General features: G+C 41.7%; 1 protein-coding gene across 4 annotated transcripts in view; it reads left to right on the top strand.

Annotated features, from left to right (window-relative positions):
- Nucleotides 1-13,065, top strand: part of ITPR2 (inositol 1,4,5-trisphosphate receptor type 2) — a 272,920-nt gene that overhangs the window by 88,670 nt on the left and 171,185 nt on the right. For all 4 annotated transcript variants that reach the window (XM_082011567.1, XM_082011566.1, XM_082011565.1 and 1 more), the window contains 7 exons: nt 478-636; nt 1,600-1,772; nt 4,351-4,470; nt 4,572-4,757; nt 5,398-5,649; nt 6,705-6,849; nt 7,792-7,942. In XM_082011567.1, the coding sequence (XP_081867693.1) occupies nt 478-636; nt 1,600-1,772; nt 4,351-4,470; nt 4,572-4,757; nt 5,398-5,649; nt 6,705-6,849; nt 7,792-7,942 (1,186 nt within the window). The remainder of the gene's footprint in view (nt 1-477; nt 637-1,599; nt 1,773-4,350; nt 4,471-4,571; nt 4,758-5,397; nt 5,650-6,704; nt 6,850-7,791; nt 7,943-13,065) is intronic.

Raw genomic sequence — 13,065 nt, 5'->3', positions numbered from 1 at the left:
CCCCATATAGGAAGAATTCTGATGCTCTTATGGATCCCTGACTTTGCTTGTGTGAGGGCCAACTTGCATGTAAATCAAAATCAATATTCTTTTTAAGTAACCTACTGAAATTAAAAAAAAAAAAGGCAAAAAGGATGAAACTGTACAGCAGCCAGTATTGTCCTCCTTTTAAATCCTTAGTTTATTCAAAGTGAAGGCACTTAACTAACAACGTTTAAAATTGCGGATAGCCGTAAAGAGAAAGCAGTGTCAGTCAAGTTGGTGGGAAGTGTAAAGCTAAACGCGTAAAGCTGTAACGTCTGAGATTGTGCCCCCACTTGTGTTTAGTCATACGTAGATAAGTGCAGTGATTCACTTCTGACTTTGGTCGAAAAGGCCCTTGTGCTGATCCTGTCAGAGGGCATTTCCATTGACTGCTATAAGTTAAGCAAAAATCTGGGTTCGATTTTCACTCTCAGAGATTTTGATTTTGAACAGATATTCGGCATCCTCAAAGCTCCTTTTAAGGACAAAGGTGAAGGATCGATGCTGAGACTTGAAGACCTAGGTGACCAGAGATATGCTCCATACAAATACATGTTAAGGTTATGTTACAGAGTTCTCAGACATTCCCAACAGGACTATAGGAAGAACCAGGTCAGTGGTATTCAAGATAATTTTCCTCCTGATTTCTATAATTATATATCCTGGGTTTGACATTGCACTCTGCACTAAAAGTGGGATTCTGTGGTAAGGTGAAAGGACTGGGTTTTGTGTAGGTTAGTAGTGAGAAGTCACTGTTATTTACTGCCTCATGCTGAGGAACGGTGTTTTTGGTTTGTCGGCATTTCTATATGAATTGAATGATCAGCAATGAATATCATAGGTTCACCTTAAACTTTCACAGGCTCAGGCTGAGATTGGGGTCCACTGCTTCATTCATGTCCTTTCAGTTATTAAAATTATGCTCTTGGACTCTGGCTTACAAAGTGGGAAGTCTGCAAATCTTCCTGTTTCTGTTGCTTAAATATTTGTAGAGGGATGGCAGTGAATCAAACTAGAGATTATTCTATCAGGTACCCTGGTTTCCCACTGCTGGAGACTCCCTGTGAGCATTTCAGAATATGGCGTCAAGTGCTTTGCACGTTGCAGCGGGGAAAAAACACACTAACTTTATATGACTAAAGGGACTAGAGGTAAAAGATTGAACTGCTATGTGTGGCTTCTTTGTTCTCTTTCTAACGCTTTACAGAAATACTTCTGTCTTAGAGGGAGAGAAAGGAAGGAAGGAAGACTCAGGAAAGAAAGATTCTTAAACATTATAAAAACCTTTTCGTTTTTCCTTTTAAAAAATTGGTTGCCATTTCTTCAATTTTGTATATATTTTCATTGATTCATTCTGTTGGTGTATGAAAGAATAAGAAGAGTTAGTCATCCGTAATACTGAGTATGTTTCTTGGGGTACATATTTTACGTGTTCAGATGTTCTTCTGTTCAGGCCAGTTCAGAGAGGAAAGTTTTGAGGGTTATTTTGATTTCTAGTTGAGCTGGATGCTCCTGGTTCTAAAAGAAAAAACATTACTGCTTAACAGGTCATCATGGGAATTTTCACTTTTTCAGGAATATATTGCTAAGAACTTCTGCATCATGCAGTCCCAGATTGGTTATGATATTCTGGCAGAAGACACCATCACAGCTTTGTTGCACAACAACAGAAAACTGCTAGAGAAGCACATCACAGCTAAAGAAATAGAGACGTTTGTTAATTTACTCAGGAGAAATCGAGAGCCAAGGTTTGAAGTGGTCCACATAACATTCTTTTTCTGTATTGATCGGCTTTTATATTTGTAGTAGCTGTGAATCTGCCTGCTATTCATAGTTTTGTTGTCTCTTTCTTCCAGCTTATGTTTTTTTTTGACCTGGCAGACAACCCACATGTACATGTACTACACCCACATGTGTAGTGGCAAGCTAGAAAATATCAGAACTACCTGTAATTCTTGGGATTTGACTATATCTGCATTTCAGAACTAGAGCTTACTGAAAAGAAGGTTTATACTTTAGAGGACAATTTTGAAAATTTGGTTTTAGTTCAGATTGGGATAAAGAGAAACAAATTTTGACTTCTGATAACTCTGCAGCTCCTATGTGAAGCTGCCACTTGCGTTGATTCCCCTGTTAATAACCTTGGTGCAAATTACACAGATGTCAATTTTTTAAATCTTTTATTAATACCAGTTTTCCTGCAGGTTCTGATTCCAGGTCAGACCTAAAAGGGGCCTAGGGCATTGAAGATCCCAGTGAATATGTGTCCTAGACCAGATCGTGTTCTAAATGAAAAATTCTGGCCTTGAACTTCACTCAGTTAGAAATTTTTTTATTACCTTTAGGTCAGAATATAAAGGAAATGGATTTCTTTTTTTAATGGAAAATCTATCTATTTTTTTCATTGGATTTTCAGCTGTAAAATTGCTGAAGTAATAAAAGTATAAGAAATCAATGTACTGAAGGCCAAATAATGTCCTCTGTAACTGTTAATACCATTTTTCTGTTAGCAATTAAGGATATTGCTCAAGGCCCTGGTGCTTCACTGCTTCAATTATTCTCTGTATGTCTGCAGCTGTTTTGCCTCACTCTGTAATCTCATTGCCTCTCCCATGCTAAGCTGTGTTGGATTTGGTCAGTACTAAGAGGAAACTGCATGAGATCAGCTCCTTCTCAGTGCTGAAGGGTCCTAATGTTTACTGACAATGTCATGTCACTTTGTGGTGGAGGATGTCATAGTACTGTTGCGTAACTAAATTGTGCAATTTCTGTACATTAAAATATACATTCACGTCTTTAAGGCTGAAGTCCAAGAGCAATAAATGTTTGAAAAATACACCTTGCCAAGATGGTGCAATCTGAACAGTAAAGGCATTTATTTTCATGGAGAGTCTTGTCGACTTTTGCAGCACTGCTTGTGGGAGTAAGAATGGTGGTAGTATGCTCCAAAACACGAGAGCTACAACATTTCCCAAGTTTTAACTCCAACAAAGCAACTCCCTCAGAATTCTGTGTAATTATGTGCTGTTTACTTAATATTATCTTTGTGTTGCAATATTGCTGTGCATTGTTAATTACCTGCTGCCACAAAGCTTCATTTCAGCGATGGGTAAAATTGTTCCTAAGTGTACCCTAAAAATGCTTTCTGGACTCATCCCTTGCAGTTCCCAGACTTCTGTGGGGAGTGTGGTCTGTGCTAACGCAGAAATGGTTTTCTGATTCCCTCTTGGTAGGATGATCACCTATAGAGGGTCGAACTATTGGATCCTTGAATAGCTGATAGTAGATGATCAATTTTTTTTACTTGGATTTCTAAGGAAGTGGAGTATATGATCTGTGTGTGTGCGCCTGCTCGTATTTGTTCCCCCACCAGCTCTTGAGCCTCTTGCCCAGTTTTAGCTGCTTTTGCAAGAGGAGTGGTGGGCTCAGAGATACTCAGTTCCTACAAATGTCATGAGAAGAAGCAGCTACATAGAGGGAAGAGGCCCCTTTTGTATTCCAGTGAGGCAAAGGCTGCAATATGGACTGCTGTTAATACACACAGAGGAATCCATGAAAGGGGGGCAAGAAGCAGATACCTAATGAATGTCCCAACTGTGAGCCTGAACCTTATTAAACATCAGAAGACCTAAATTTGAGGGACAAATTCATAGGAAACTGATTTCCATGCAAAAGTTTGTTATTTCTGCTTTACATGGAATGACCTGTTTGAAAACAGAGGTCCTGTATTCAGGTCCTGCCAGATCTTCACTAACTGTTGGCTGTGTCACTTCAGAGATTTTAAAAGGCATCTCCAAAAGGTGGAGGTGTGGACTCCTCCAGTGCAGTGGAGTTCCTCAGAGGGCACGTGGCTATCTCCAGCACAAGTACCATCTCCTTGCTACGTGGGTTAGGGAGATGCGTGTTACCTGATGGGGAAGATGGGTGCCAATGTGTACTCTTGCTTTTGGCTCCTGACAAGGACAAGGGCCATCAGTGGAGTTCCCCTGCCAGCCAAGCTTAAGACAGCCTCCGGCTGCTCTTAAGTTCTGGCACAACCCTTTGGCCTTTGATTTGCTGGGAAGTGTTACACTTGAGATATTTTTATTTTCTCTCCCTGACTGATTGTTCAGCACCGTTCAGGGGGGGCTCTCAAAGCTATTACTCATCTTTATCTGTTGTGAGTTGCAACAGTATGAATTGGCAAAAATTGCGTGTTGATAAAACTTGTGATATATGCTCCCTTGAGCATATTAGTGATGGATGCTAGAGATTACTGCTGCAGCTGTTTCTGTGTAGTATTTTAGGTCTCATGTTCTGTAACATCTGTGGGTTTTTTGACTGCAGATTCTTGGATTATCTCTCGGACCTGTGTGTATCTAACACCACAGCAATACCAGTAACTCAGGAACTCATCTGCAAATTTATGCTGAGCCCAGGGAATGCTGACATTCTCATTCAGACCAAGTGAGCATCCATAATCAGAACACACCTTTTTATTATCTGGTCTGTTGTTACGTTCATAGCAGTTTGCTCGTGGCTCCATTGTGAATGATTTGTGTTTGCAGGCTGGTTTCAACACAAATGGACAATCCCTTGGAATGCCCAGTCATCTCAGATGACATTGATGAAGAGGAAGTGTGGCTTTATTGGATTGACAGTAACAAGGAACCTCATGGCAAAGCCATCCGGCATCTGGCTCAGGAGGCAAAGGAGGGCACAAAAGCTGATTTAGAAGTTCTTACCTACTACAGGTAAAACTGCTTATTCAGATGGAAGAAAATGTAAACTCTCCAAAAAACCTGGTGCTGTTCTTATCTGGATCATTTGCTAATATCAAAAAAGGAAACTAAGTCATGCCAGAAACTGGGATTAAAAGTTTGTTTCAAGTTTTTCCGGTAGGAGCATTGCACTCTCTGCTGTCTATTCCAGGCAAATCTTGAGTTTCCTTTGCTCATTACAGCTCTTTGTTTCTTTTTATCATTTTGCCTCTTACCTTTTATTTATTGGGCTGTATTTTTAGGTTGTGCTGCTCTGGAAGCAAGGCATGCTCTGAGGAAGGAGTGTCCTGAGCGTCTTTAGGATTAGAGGGAAGATGGGATCATGGAACAGTGTCTTACACAGATTGAAAACAAATAGTCCAAATCCTTCAGCTTTCCATTGAACAACGCTTCCTTTGAGTTTCAAAGGGAGCCCAGTCTTCACGGGGACTGGAGGCTGACGTTAGCATTTTTAATGGCAAGTTGCTCCCTTGGTTAGCAAAGTCTCTCTTGTCATTTTTTAGCATTTACATCAGAAAGGCTGACATCAGTCTTGTAACATGAGATTGTGAGGTATGTTGTTTCACGGTATTTGAAGAAACCAGTTGGAAATATGTTGCTGTTTTTCTTTAAGGTACCAACTGAACCTCTTTGCAAGAATGTGCCTGGACCGCCAATATCTAGCCATCAACCAGATTTCTGCGCAGCTGTCAGTAGACTTGATCCTACGATGTATGTCTGATGAAAGCCTCCCTTATGACCTCCGGGCTTCTTTTTGTCGGCTGATGCTACACATGCATGTGGACAGAGATCCTCAGGAATCTGTGGTACCTGTGAGATATGCCAGATTGTGGACTGAAATTCCTACTAAGATCACAATTCATGAGTGAGTTGACAGTGTTGTAAACTAAAGTACAAAAGCATTTTGTAGGGGTTAGTCTCAGAACAAAATGGTTGTGGAAGTGTAATGTCAACACAACATATCTGTGGAAAGGTATTTTGTTGCAGAACACAGAGCTATTAATTATTACTCTTGGAAACTTCCATGGGTATCTTTACATGAAAATATTTCAATTTCATTTTTCACTGTGTTCTTATAGGGAACAAACTGGGGAAAAATGGAATGGCCATTCCTCAGACCAACTGAACTTGAAGTAGTCTAATTGTGTCTAACATTACATGTTTGCTAGGCTGGAGCTCAGTTTTATGGTTCAAACTCAACTGAAAGCCACAGTTGGAAAGCCAGAATTTACAGTTCGGTACAGCTGTTGCCCCAGAAACAGTTCACAGAGGCTTTGGCCTCCATCCAGCAAAGTACTTAAGCATGTGTTAAATTTAAGTATGGGAGAAGGGCCCATTGACTTTAGTGGAAACCCTCTCTGTCTTAATTGATTTGATGGAGCAGTGCCACTGGGCTAGACCCAGACAAGGAGTACCTGGCTGAAGAAACAGAGGAAGAAGTATAGCAGTGCAGCAGACAGTATTGCTTCTGTTAGTGAGTTGAAGGACTGTTTCGACATATACGAAAAATCGGTCCTAGTTGGTGGTGCAAAGGTGGAAGTCGTCTGTCCCGAGCTGCTTTCCTCATGTACTATTTTCCTTGTGGAAATAGTAAACTCTGGCAGATGGGCAGAGCGCACAGCTGAGACTTAGGGATTATTGAATTGCCACAGCAAGATTTAAGAGTGCTATCTGCCAGAACAGTAGTGTTTTCCTGTGTCTGTTATTCCCATTCCCTGCAACCCTTACTGGTACTGTTGGAGGGAAGGTTTGTGCATCCTCTTTGCGTATCTGTGCAGAATCAGCTGACCTCTACTCCTTCTCCTTACAGACAACTGACAGTAATTTTATAGCTTTGTTATTGGTTTGGTTTTAGTTTAGTGACAGCTTATCCTGGTATTAGAGGTGTAATTTTCCTTCCTTCTGTGCCTTGCATTATAGGTACGATTCTTTCACAGACTCTTCGAGAAATGAAATGAAGAGGAAGTTTGCACTCACTATGGAATTTGTAGAAGAGTACTTGAAAGAAGTTGTAAATCAACCCTTTCCTTTTGGAGACAAAGAGAAAAATAAACTTACATTTGAGGTACTTCTCAGCTATCTGCAGCCTACTTTTGGTACTCCTCCTCGTTTTAGCTAAGCTGACATTGGCTCTTTCAAAATAAAGATAGTTGCAGAATAAATGTCGGTGTAAAATGTCCTAAAGAAGCACCAGTTCCTAATTCTAGTGCTCCTGGCGATGACTGTTACTGCAGAAAACAACAGTCTGGTGTCAAACAGCTGTATTTTTGCTTCCTTCTCCTGAGATGGTTGCATTTCAGTGGCAGGAGGGAGGGAGATGTGTGTGGGTGAATGGCCATATGACCTTTCTCTCCACATCAGTGAATTAGCATGCAGGGATTCTTCAACGTAAGTACTACTCTCTGTGTAAGATATGACACTGAAGGAAATACTCTGAATAACCTAATTCTGTGTTTTAAATATTGTTTGAAATTCCTGACAGAAACTTTAGATAGGCCTAAATCTTCTAGACTCAAATAACGTTGAAAAAAGGGGAAATGCTTACAGCTTTTATAGTTCTTCCTCCAACCTACCTCCCAAGCTTTGTCGCTCCTGCCTCCGGTCATCTGAAATCACCTCCATTCAAACTTACCACAGTTGTCTTACTCTTGTTGACTTCCATCTTCCCCACAGCTGCTGCCTCTTTAAACAATTTCCTGGAATCTTTCTTCTCAGTCTTATATATATTTTCCTAGATCACATTGTATCCTTTCACACCTTCTTACATGTTGGTTTTGCTTTCTGTTGTAATTTGACTGACCAATTGCTTTATCTAACTCTGAAAAACATTTGAAGTCACTGGCCTTAGTCCAAGGCCCATTTAAATCAGTGGAAAAACTTGTACTAATTTGAAAGCAACTGGAGATCTGGATCTCTGTGAAAGCTGCTGTGTGAAATGCAACCATATCGCACAGCTGCATGCCACACAGGTTGCTGATACTTCATTTTTAATTTCTTTTTCTCATAGGTGGTACATCTGGCTCGAAACCTCATCTACTTTGGCTTTTATAGTTTTAGTGAGCTTCTCAGACTGACCCGGACGCTGCTGGCAATTCTAGATATTGTTCAAGTTCCTATATCATCATACTTCGAAAGGTTGAGCAAGTTTCAGGATGGAGGTGAGAGAAGCAGAAAAGACTGTCATTCCAGCATATAATTCATTATTTAGGTTGGAAATAATTTATGGAACATCTCATTGTTCATGCAAGGTTCTTTATTCACACATAAACCCACCTACAGGAATGTCTTGCAGGACACATGAAGATGGTCACCTAAAAAGGAACCTTTCTGAACAGAGCTGCAGACTTCATGACTTGTGGTTACTGTGTTGGTGCTGCTGCTTCTTTGCTTGTTTGGAACTGCGCTTTCAAATCTGGATCTAAGCCTCAGTGTCCTTTGCGCTGAACATCCCAAGCAAGTGCAGATAACATTTGCCTGGGCACAGCGTTTATGATGGCTAATATGTGGCACAAGTGTTTATTAGTTGTCCTAGCACTTCATTTAAAGGGAGAATAAGATGTTACTGGTCCCACAACTGCAGAAGCACCAGGTGGAAGTCCAGATGAGACCATCCTCTGCATGTGTTTGTCATTTTAGAATTATTATTTTTTTAACCCCAGACGAGAATGCCTGTCTGACAACCCCAGTACAATACTGTATGTCCCACTGCCTCTTCTACCGTGGCTTAAAACTGAGTTGAAGAATGAACATGCTAGAAGGGGCTGAAACTTAGCAGTTTAGTTTTCCTGTGTGTGTGGAAGTGAGGTGTGACAGTCATGTGGCTGAGGGTCCAGGATGACTGGCTGATGGCAAATTCTGTTTTAATATGTAGCTGGTGTAAGTGTCATTGCACTGCCAGCTGGCTCACAGCACCAAAAAGGATGAGCTGTCTTGTTTAAAACAACAATTATTTTGTATTTTCTTAATCATTGTTTTTCTCAGTCACTCCTACAGATGCCCTGTGTGAGTGTGCCATCCGTCATAACTTTTTTCTTCTTTGACGTTCACACACTCTGGAGAAGTGTAGACTGTCATTGTCATCTCTGAGCCAAGAAGTCTTGTGCTTGGTTCTCTTGGTCTTTCCTCCATCACTGCCAGTACACTTTACTGAAAGACCCTGAAATTCTTTGTTGTAATGCTGTGCATACTAAGGCATGCTATAGCTGGCTGCAGTCCCTCTACAGCACTAGAGGAAGGCTATGTTCAGACACCTGGAATTATGTTTTCCTTATTTGTGCCTGAAATAGCGCATTGCAGACTCTCTTCTTAGATGGCTCTGGACACAGTTTGACTCCAGGTAAAATCTTGGCCAGTTGGCAACATGGAACATGCAGATGTGGTTTTTCCATTTAGTTCTCTCTCTGCTCAAGTCTTTAATCTTGGTTATACATCTCATTCAGTGTTTTTACTCACCTTCATTACCCATAAAAGTGTGTTTCATCCTTAATTCCCTTTCATTTCTGTTGAAGCATTTCCTTTCAGGCTATACAGGAGAGGAAAGAACTACCTGTTAAGTGCAAACGGACGTGCTCTCAGTTATACTAATTTCCAGAGCAATTCCATGCAAATCAATGAATTTACTCTGAAATAAATTAGTGTGAAGAAATGCAGAAATGTCACCAACCATGCAAATAGAAGCTCAGTAGCCTTGTTAGTAACACTCAGCCATTGACTGGAGCCTTGTTGGAAACTTTTGTCACATATTTGGTTTTGTCTTACATTCTTTCAGGAAAAAAGACACGGAACAAAGGTGGGATTTTTTGTGTGTCTCTGATTAGCTTCGGCCTTTATACAGATGCTTTAAACTGCTTTCTTGGCTGTAGTTGTCTCCATGGATGTTTATCTTTTAAACATGGACCAGTTCAGGTCAAGTTGTGACAATCCACTGATGTTCTTTTGGAAATGATCTATGGGTTGGTTTGTTGGGTTTTTTTTCCCCTTTTCCCACTAACTATGTGGCTAGTAAGCCCATTGCTTTAGCGATGGTTTTTTGCTAGCTCAGGCTGTTGTCAGTCACATCTGCCATCTTGAAGGAGACCAGAGATAGAGATATTGGCTGTGCTGTCTCGGCTTAAAAATAGGTATTGAAATTTTGCTGCAGAGACAGGTGTTCTTATGTTGAAATAGCTGTAACGCTTGCTGCAGAGGCTTTCTACAGTCTTTGACAAAGGAAAAGGATGCTCATCTTTGGATAGTCATATCTTGTCTTCAGACTTCCTTTTCTTTTCCAATTGACAGGTCATAAAACACATAAACTGTGCATTCACTTTGCAGAATGATCTTGAATATTTAACTGCTGTGCCCAAGCATCTTACTCTTCCTCCTCCTTTCTCTGGAGGTACATACTTCCCTACCCATCGGCAGCGTTAGGCTGTCAAGGTGGATATGTCACAAGGATGCATAATTTAGAAGCAGTTTAAGCAGTTTTGTAATTTGTATTCGCTATTTTTGAGCACACAGCTCATAAAACTTCATGCCCGAAGAACATATTTCATGTCTGAAAAACATATTACTCAAGCAAAACAGGGGAGTCCTTTTCATTAGGAAAAAACACACAAAACCCAATCAGTATTAACTTTAGTTGCAGGTTAAGATTAGAGAGGGAGCTCAAGAAGAAAGCACCAGGTTCTGTAGTAGCTGCCATTTTGCAGACCACTGCTGTGGCTGAAATGTCAACTGTTTGTAACTTCTGCCTATATTTGTTTCATGTGGAAGCCTGCTGGTGAGGAATGAATCAGACAATAGGGGCAGGAGTTTGTCTGGCATAAGTTGCTCTTGTTCCTGGGGCTGTGGGAGTTTGTGCCAGCTGAGTATTTGCCTCCATTCTTTTTTTCCTTTCCTTCCTTTTTATAAAAAAAACCCTGTTGTTGGGTAGCAGTGCTTTAAAACCAGCCCTGTGGCTGTCTTGCATCCACATCCTGATTGTGTCTTTGCTTCAAGGTAATGAGAAGGTTTGGATGAGGCCCTACATACACAGAACCCTCAACCTGCTTATGTGCTCTCTGCCTTGCTGGGTATCACTTAGCCGTAGCTGAGGTGCCGTGCGTCCACACCGAGCTGGAAAGAGCTGAGCTCTTTTCAGACTTCATGAACTTGTGCTCGAGCCCACAGTAAGGTGCAGAAAATGCTTACGTTTTCTGTCTGGTGGTGGGCTGGAACTTATGTGCCGTGGCATGTGTTGGACTGTAGATGATGCTCAGGATAAGTGAGTCCTGACTTGAGACTGGGCTTGAGTCTGTGTTTGACAGGGAGACCTCGCTGTATTCGGGTTGCTGTGTATGAGATGATCATGTGTCTTAATGATGTTCTTGTACTTTTTTATCTTCTGGGGGAAGGGGAAAGACCAGGGGTCTGGTTCTACAGTGCTTTGCATCTTGTGCAGCCACTTCTACTCAAACAAGTTTGACCCCAAAGGTACTGATGTTACCTAGGTCCTGTGGAGTCTGGATCCGCTAGGGTTCCTGAGGAATGAACAGGCCAACAGAGAAACTGGTCTCAGGAATTTCACCTATATCCCTCCTCATTCTGACAGTAAGGATTGTTCACCAGGCAAAGCTGTAGGTATACCTTTTTTTTCAATTTTATAGTACTTAGAAGATTGTACATCAACGGTTCCCCTTGCCCTTTTACAGAGGTATCCTCTCTCTCTGTTATAAAACGGTGTTGTTGAGGACATCTGTTAGTTGTTTTGTCAGTTACCGGTCTTGGCTTTTTATTGTCCCTTTTAACTTACAATTCCGTTCTCTTAGGCTATTAAGTAAAAAAGATTACATTAGAAAGTAACTCAGCCTGGGTTTTTTGTGATTTTTGAAAACGCATTGGCATTTTCTAAAATCGGGATGTCTCTTGATTTTTTTTCAGAAAGTATTTTCTTATTCATAACTTCCATAAAATACAGACAGATCGATTGTTCTCTGCCCTTGTTCAGGATGGTGGGAGCCCTCCCTCCAGTCACTCTGGGATGAGGGTGACTTCTTGTCTTCAGAGGAGGTCAGATTCTGCTCTCCCGTATCTCTCCAGACTGCGGCAAGGGTCTTACTCCACAGCATCCTCTCTGGCAGGTCCAATACTTCACAGAATCACAGAATCATTAAGGTTGGAAAAGACCTTCAAGATCATCAAGTCCAACTGTTACCACAACACCACCATGCCCCCTAAACCATGTCCCGAAGCGCTACATCCACACGTTTTTTGAACACTTCCAATGATGGTGACTCCACCACCTCCCTGGGCAGCCTGTTCCAATGCTTGACCACCCTCTCGGTGAAGAAATTTTTCCTAATATCCAGTCTAAACCTCCCCTGGCACAACTTGAGGCCATTTCCTCTCGTCCTATCGCTGGTTACTTGGGAGAAGAGACCAACACCCACGTCTCCACAACCTCCTTTCAAGTAGTTGTAGAGAGCGATAAGGTCACCCCTCAGCCTCCTCTTCTCCAGACTGAACAACACCAGTTCCCTCAGCCACTCCTTATACAACTTGTGCTCCACACCCCTCGCCAGCTTTGTTGCCCTTCTCTGGACACGCTCCAGCACCTCAGCATCCTTCTTGTAGGGAGGGGCCCAAAACTGAACACAGTACTCAAGGTGTGGCCTCGCTAGTGCCAAGTACAGGGGCACAATCACTTCCCTACTCCTGCTGGCCACACTATTTCTGATACAAGCCAGGACGCTGTTGGCCTTCTTGGCCACCTGGGCACCCTGCTGGCTCATGTTCAGCCGGCTGTCAGCCAGCACTCCCAGGTCCCTTTCCGCCAGGCAGCTCTCCAGCCACCCCTCCCCAAGCCTGTAGTGTTGCATGGGGTTGTTGTGGCCGAAGTGCAGGACCCTGCACTTGGCTTTATTAAACCTCATACTTGCGCAACATTCATATCATACCTTTGAACACGGAGTATTGCAGGTAGGTGTCCCGCCAACAAACTGCTCTAGGGATGTGCAGGTTTACACAGCTGCTTTCTTAAGGAAAGTTAGCTTCCCCGAGTTGCAAAACTCATTACATTGCTTTTAAAAAAAAAGAAAAAAAAGTTAAGATTGTGTCCATTCTGATTTTGTGTATATAATGTGAATGTGTGGAAGTAAATTATTAGTTTTGGAGATTACAAAAGTTGTGGGGTTTATTCAGGTTTTTTTTAATCCATCCAGTCAGTGATCACAAATGTCTAGGCATTAGCTTTAATTCAGTAAGAACATGTATTTCATACTTTGAGCTTAGAGCTTTGAAGTGTAGTTTTGACAAGCACTGA

The sequence above is a fragment of the Phaethon aethereus genome (assembly GCF_964289735.1).
Source record: "Phaethon aethereus genome assembly, chromosome: 1".
NCBI classification, from domain to species: Eukaryota; Metazoa; Chordata; class Aves; order Phaethontiformes; family Phaethontidae; genus Phaethon; species Phaethon aethereus.
The sequence above is the reverse complement of the archived record's forward strand: the minus strand, read 5'-3'. Positions and strand labels throughout refer to the sequence as shown.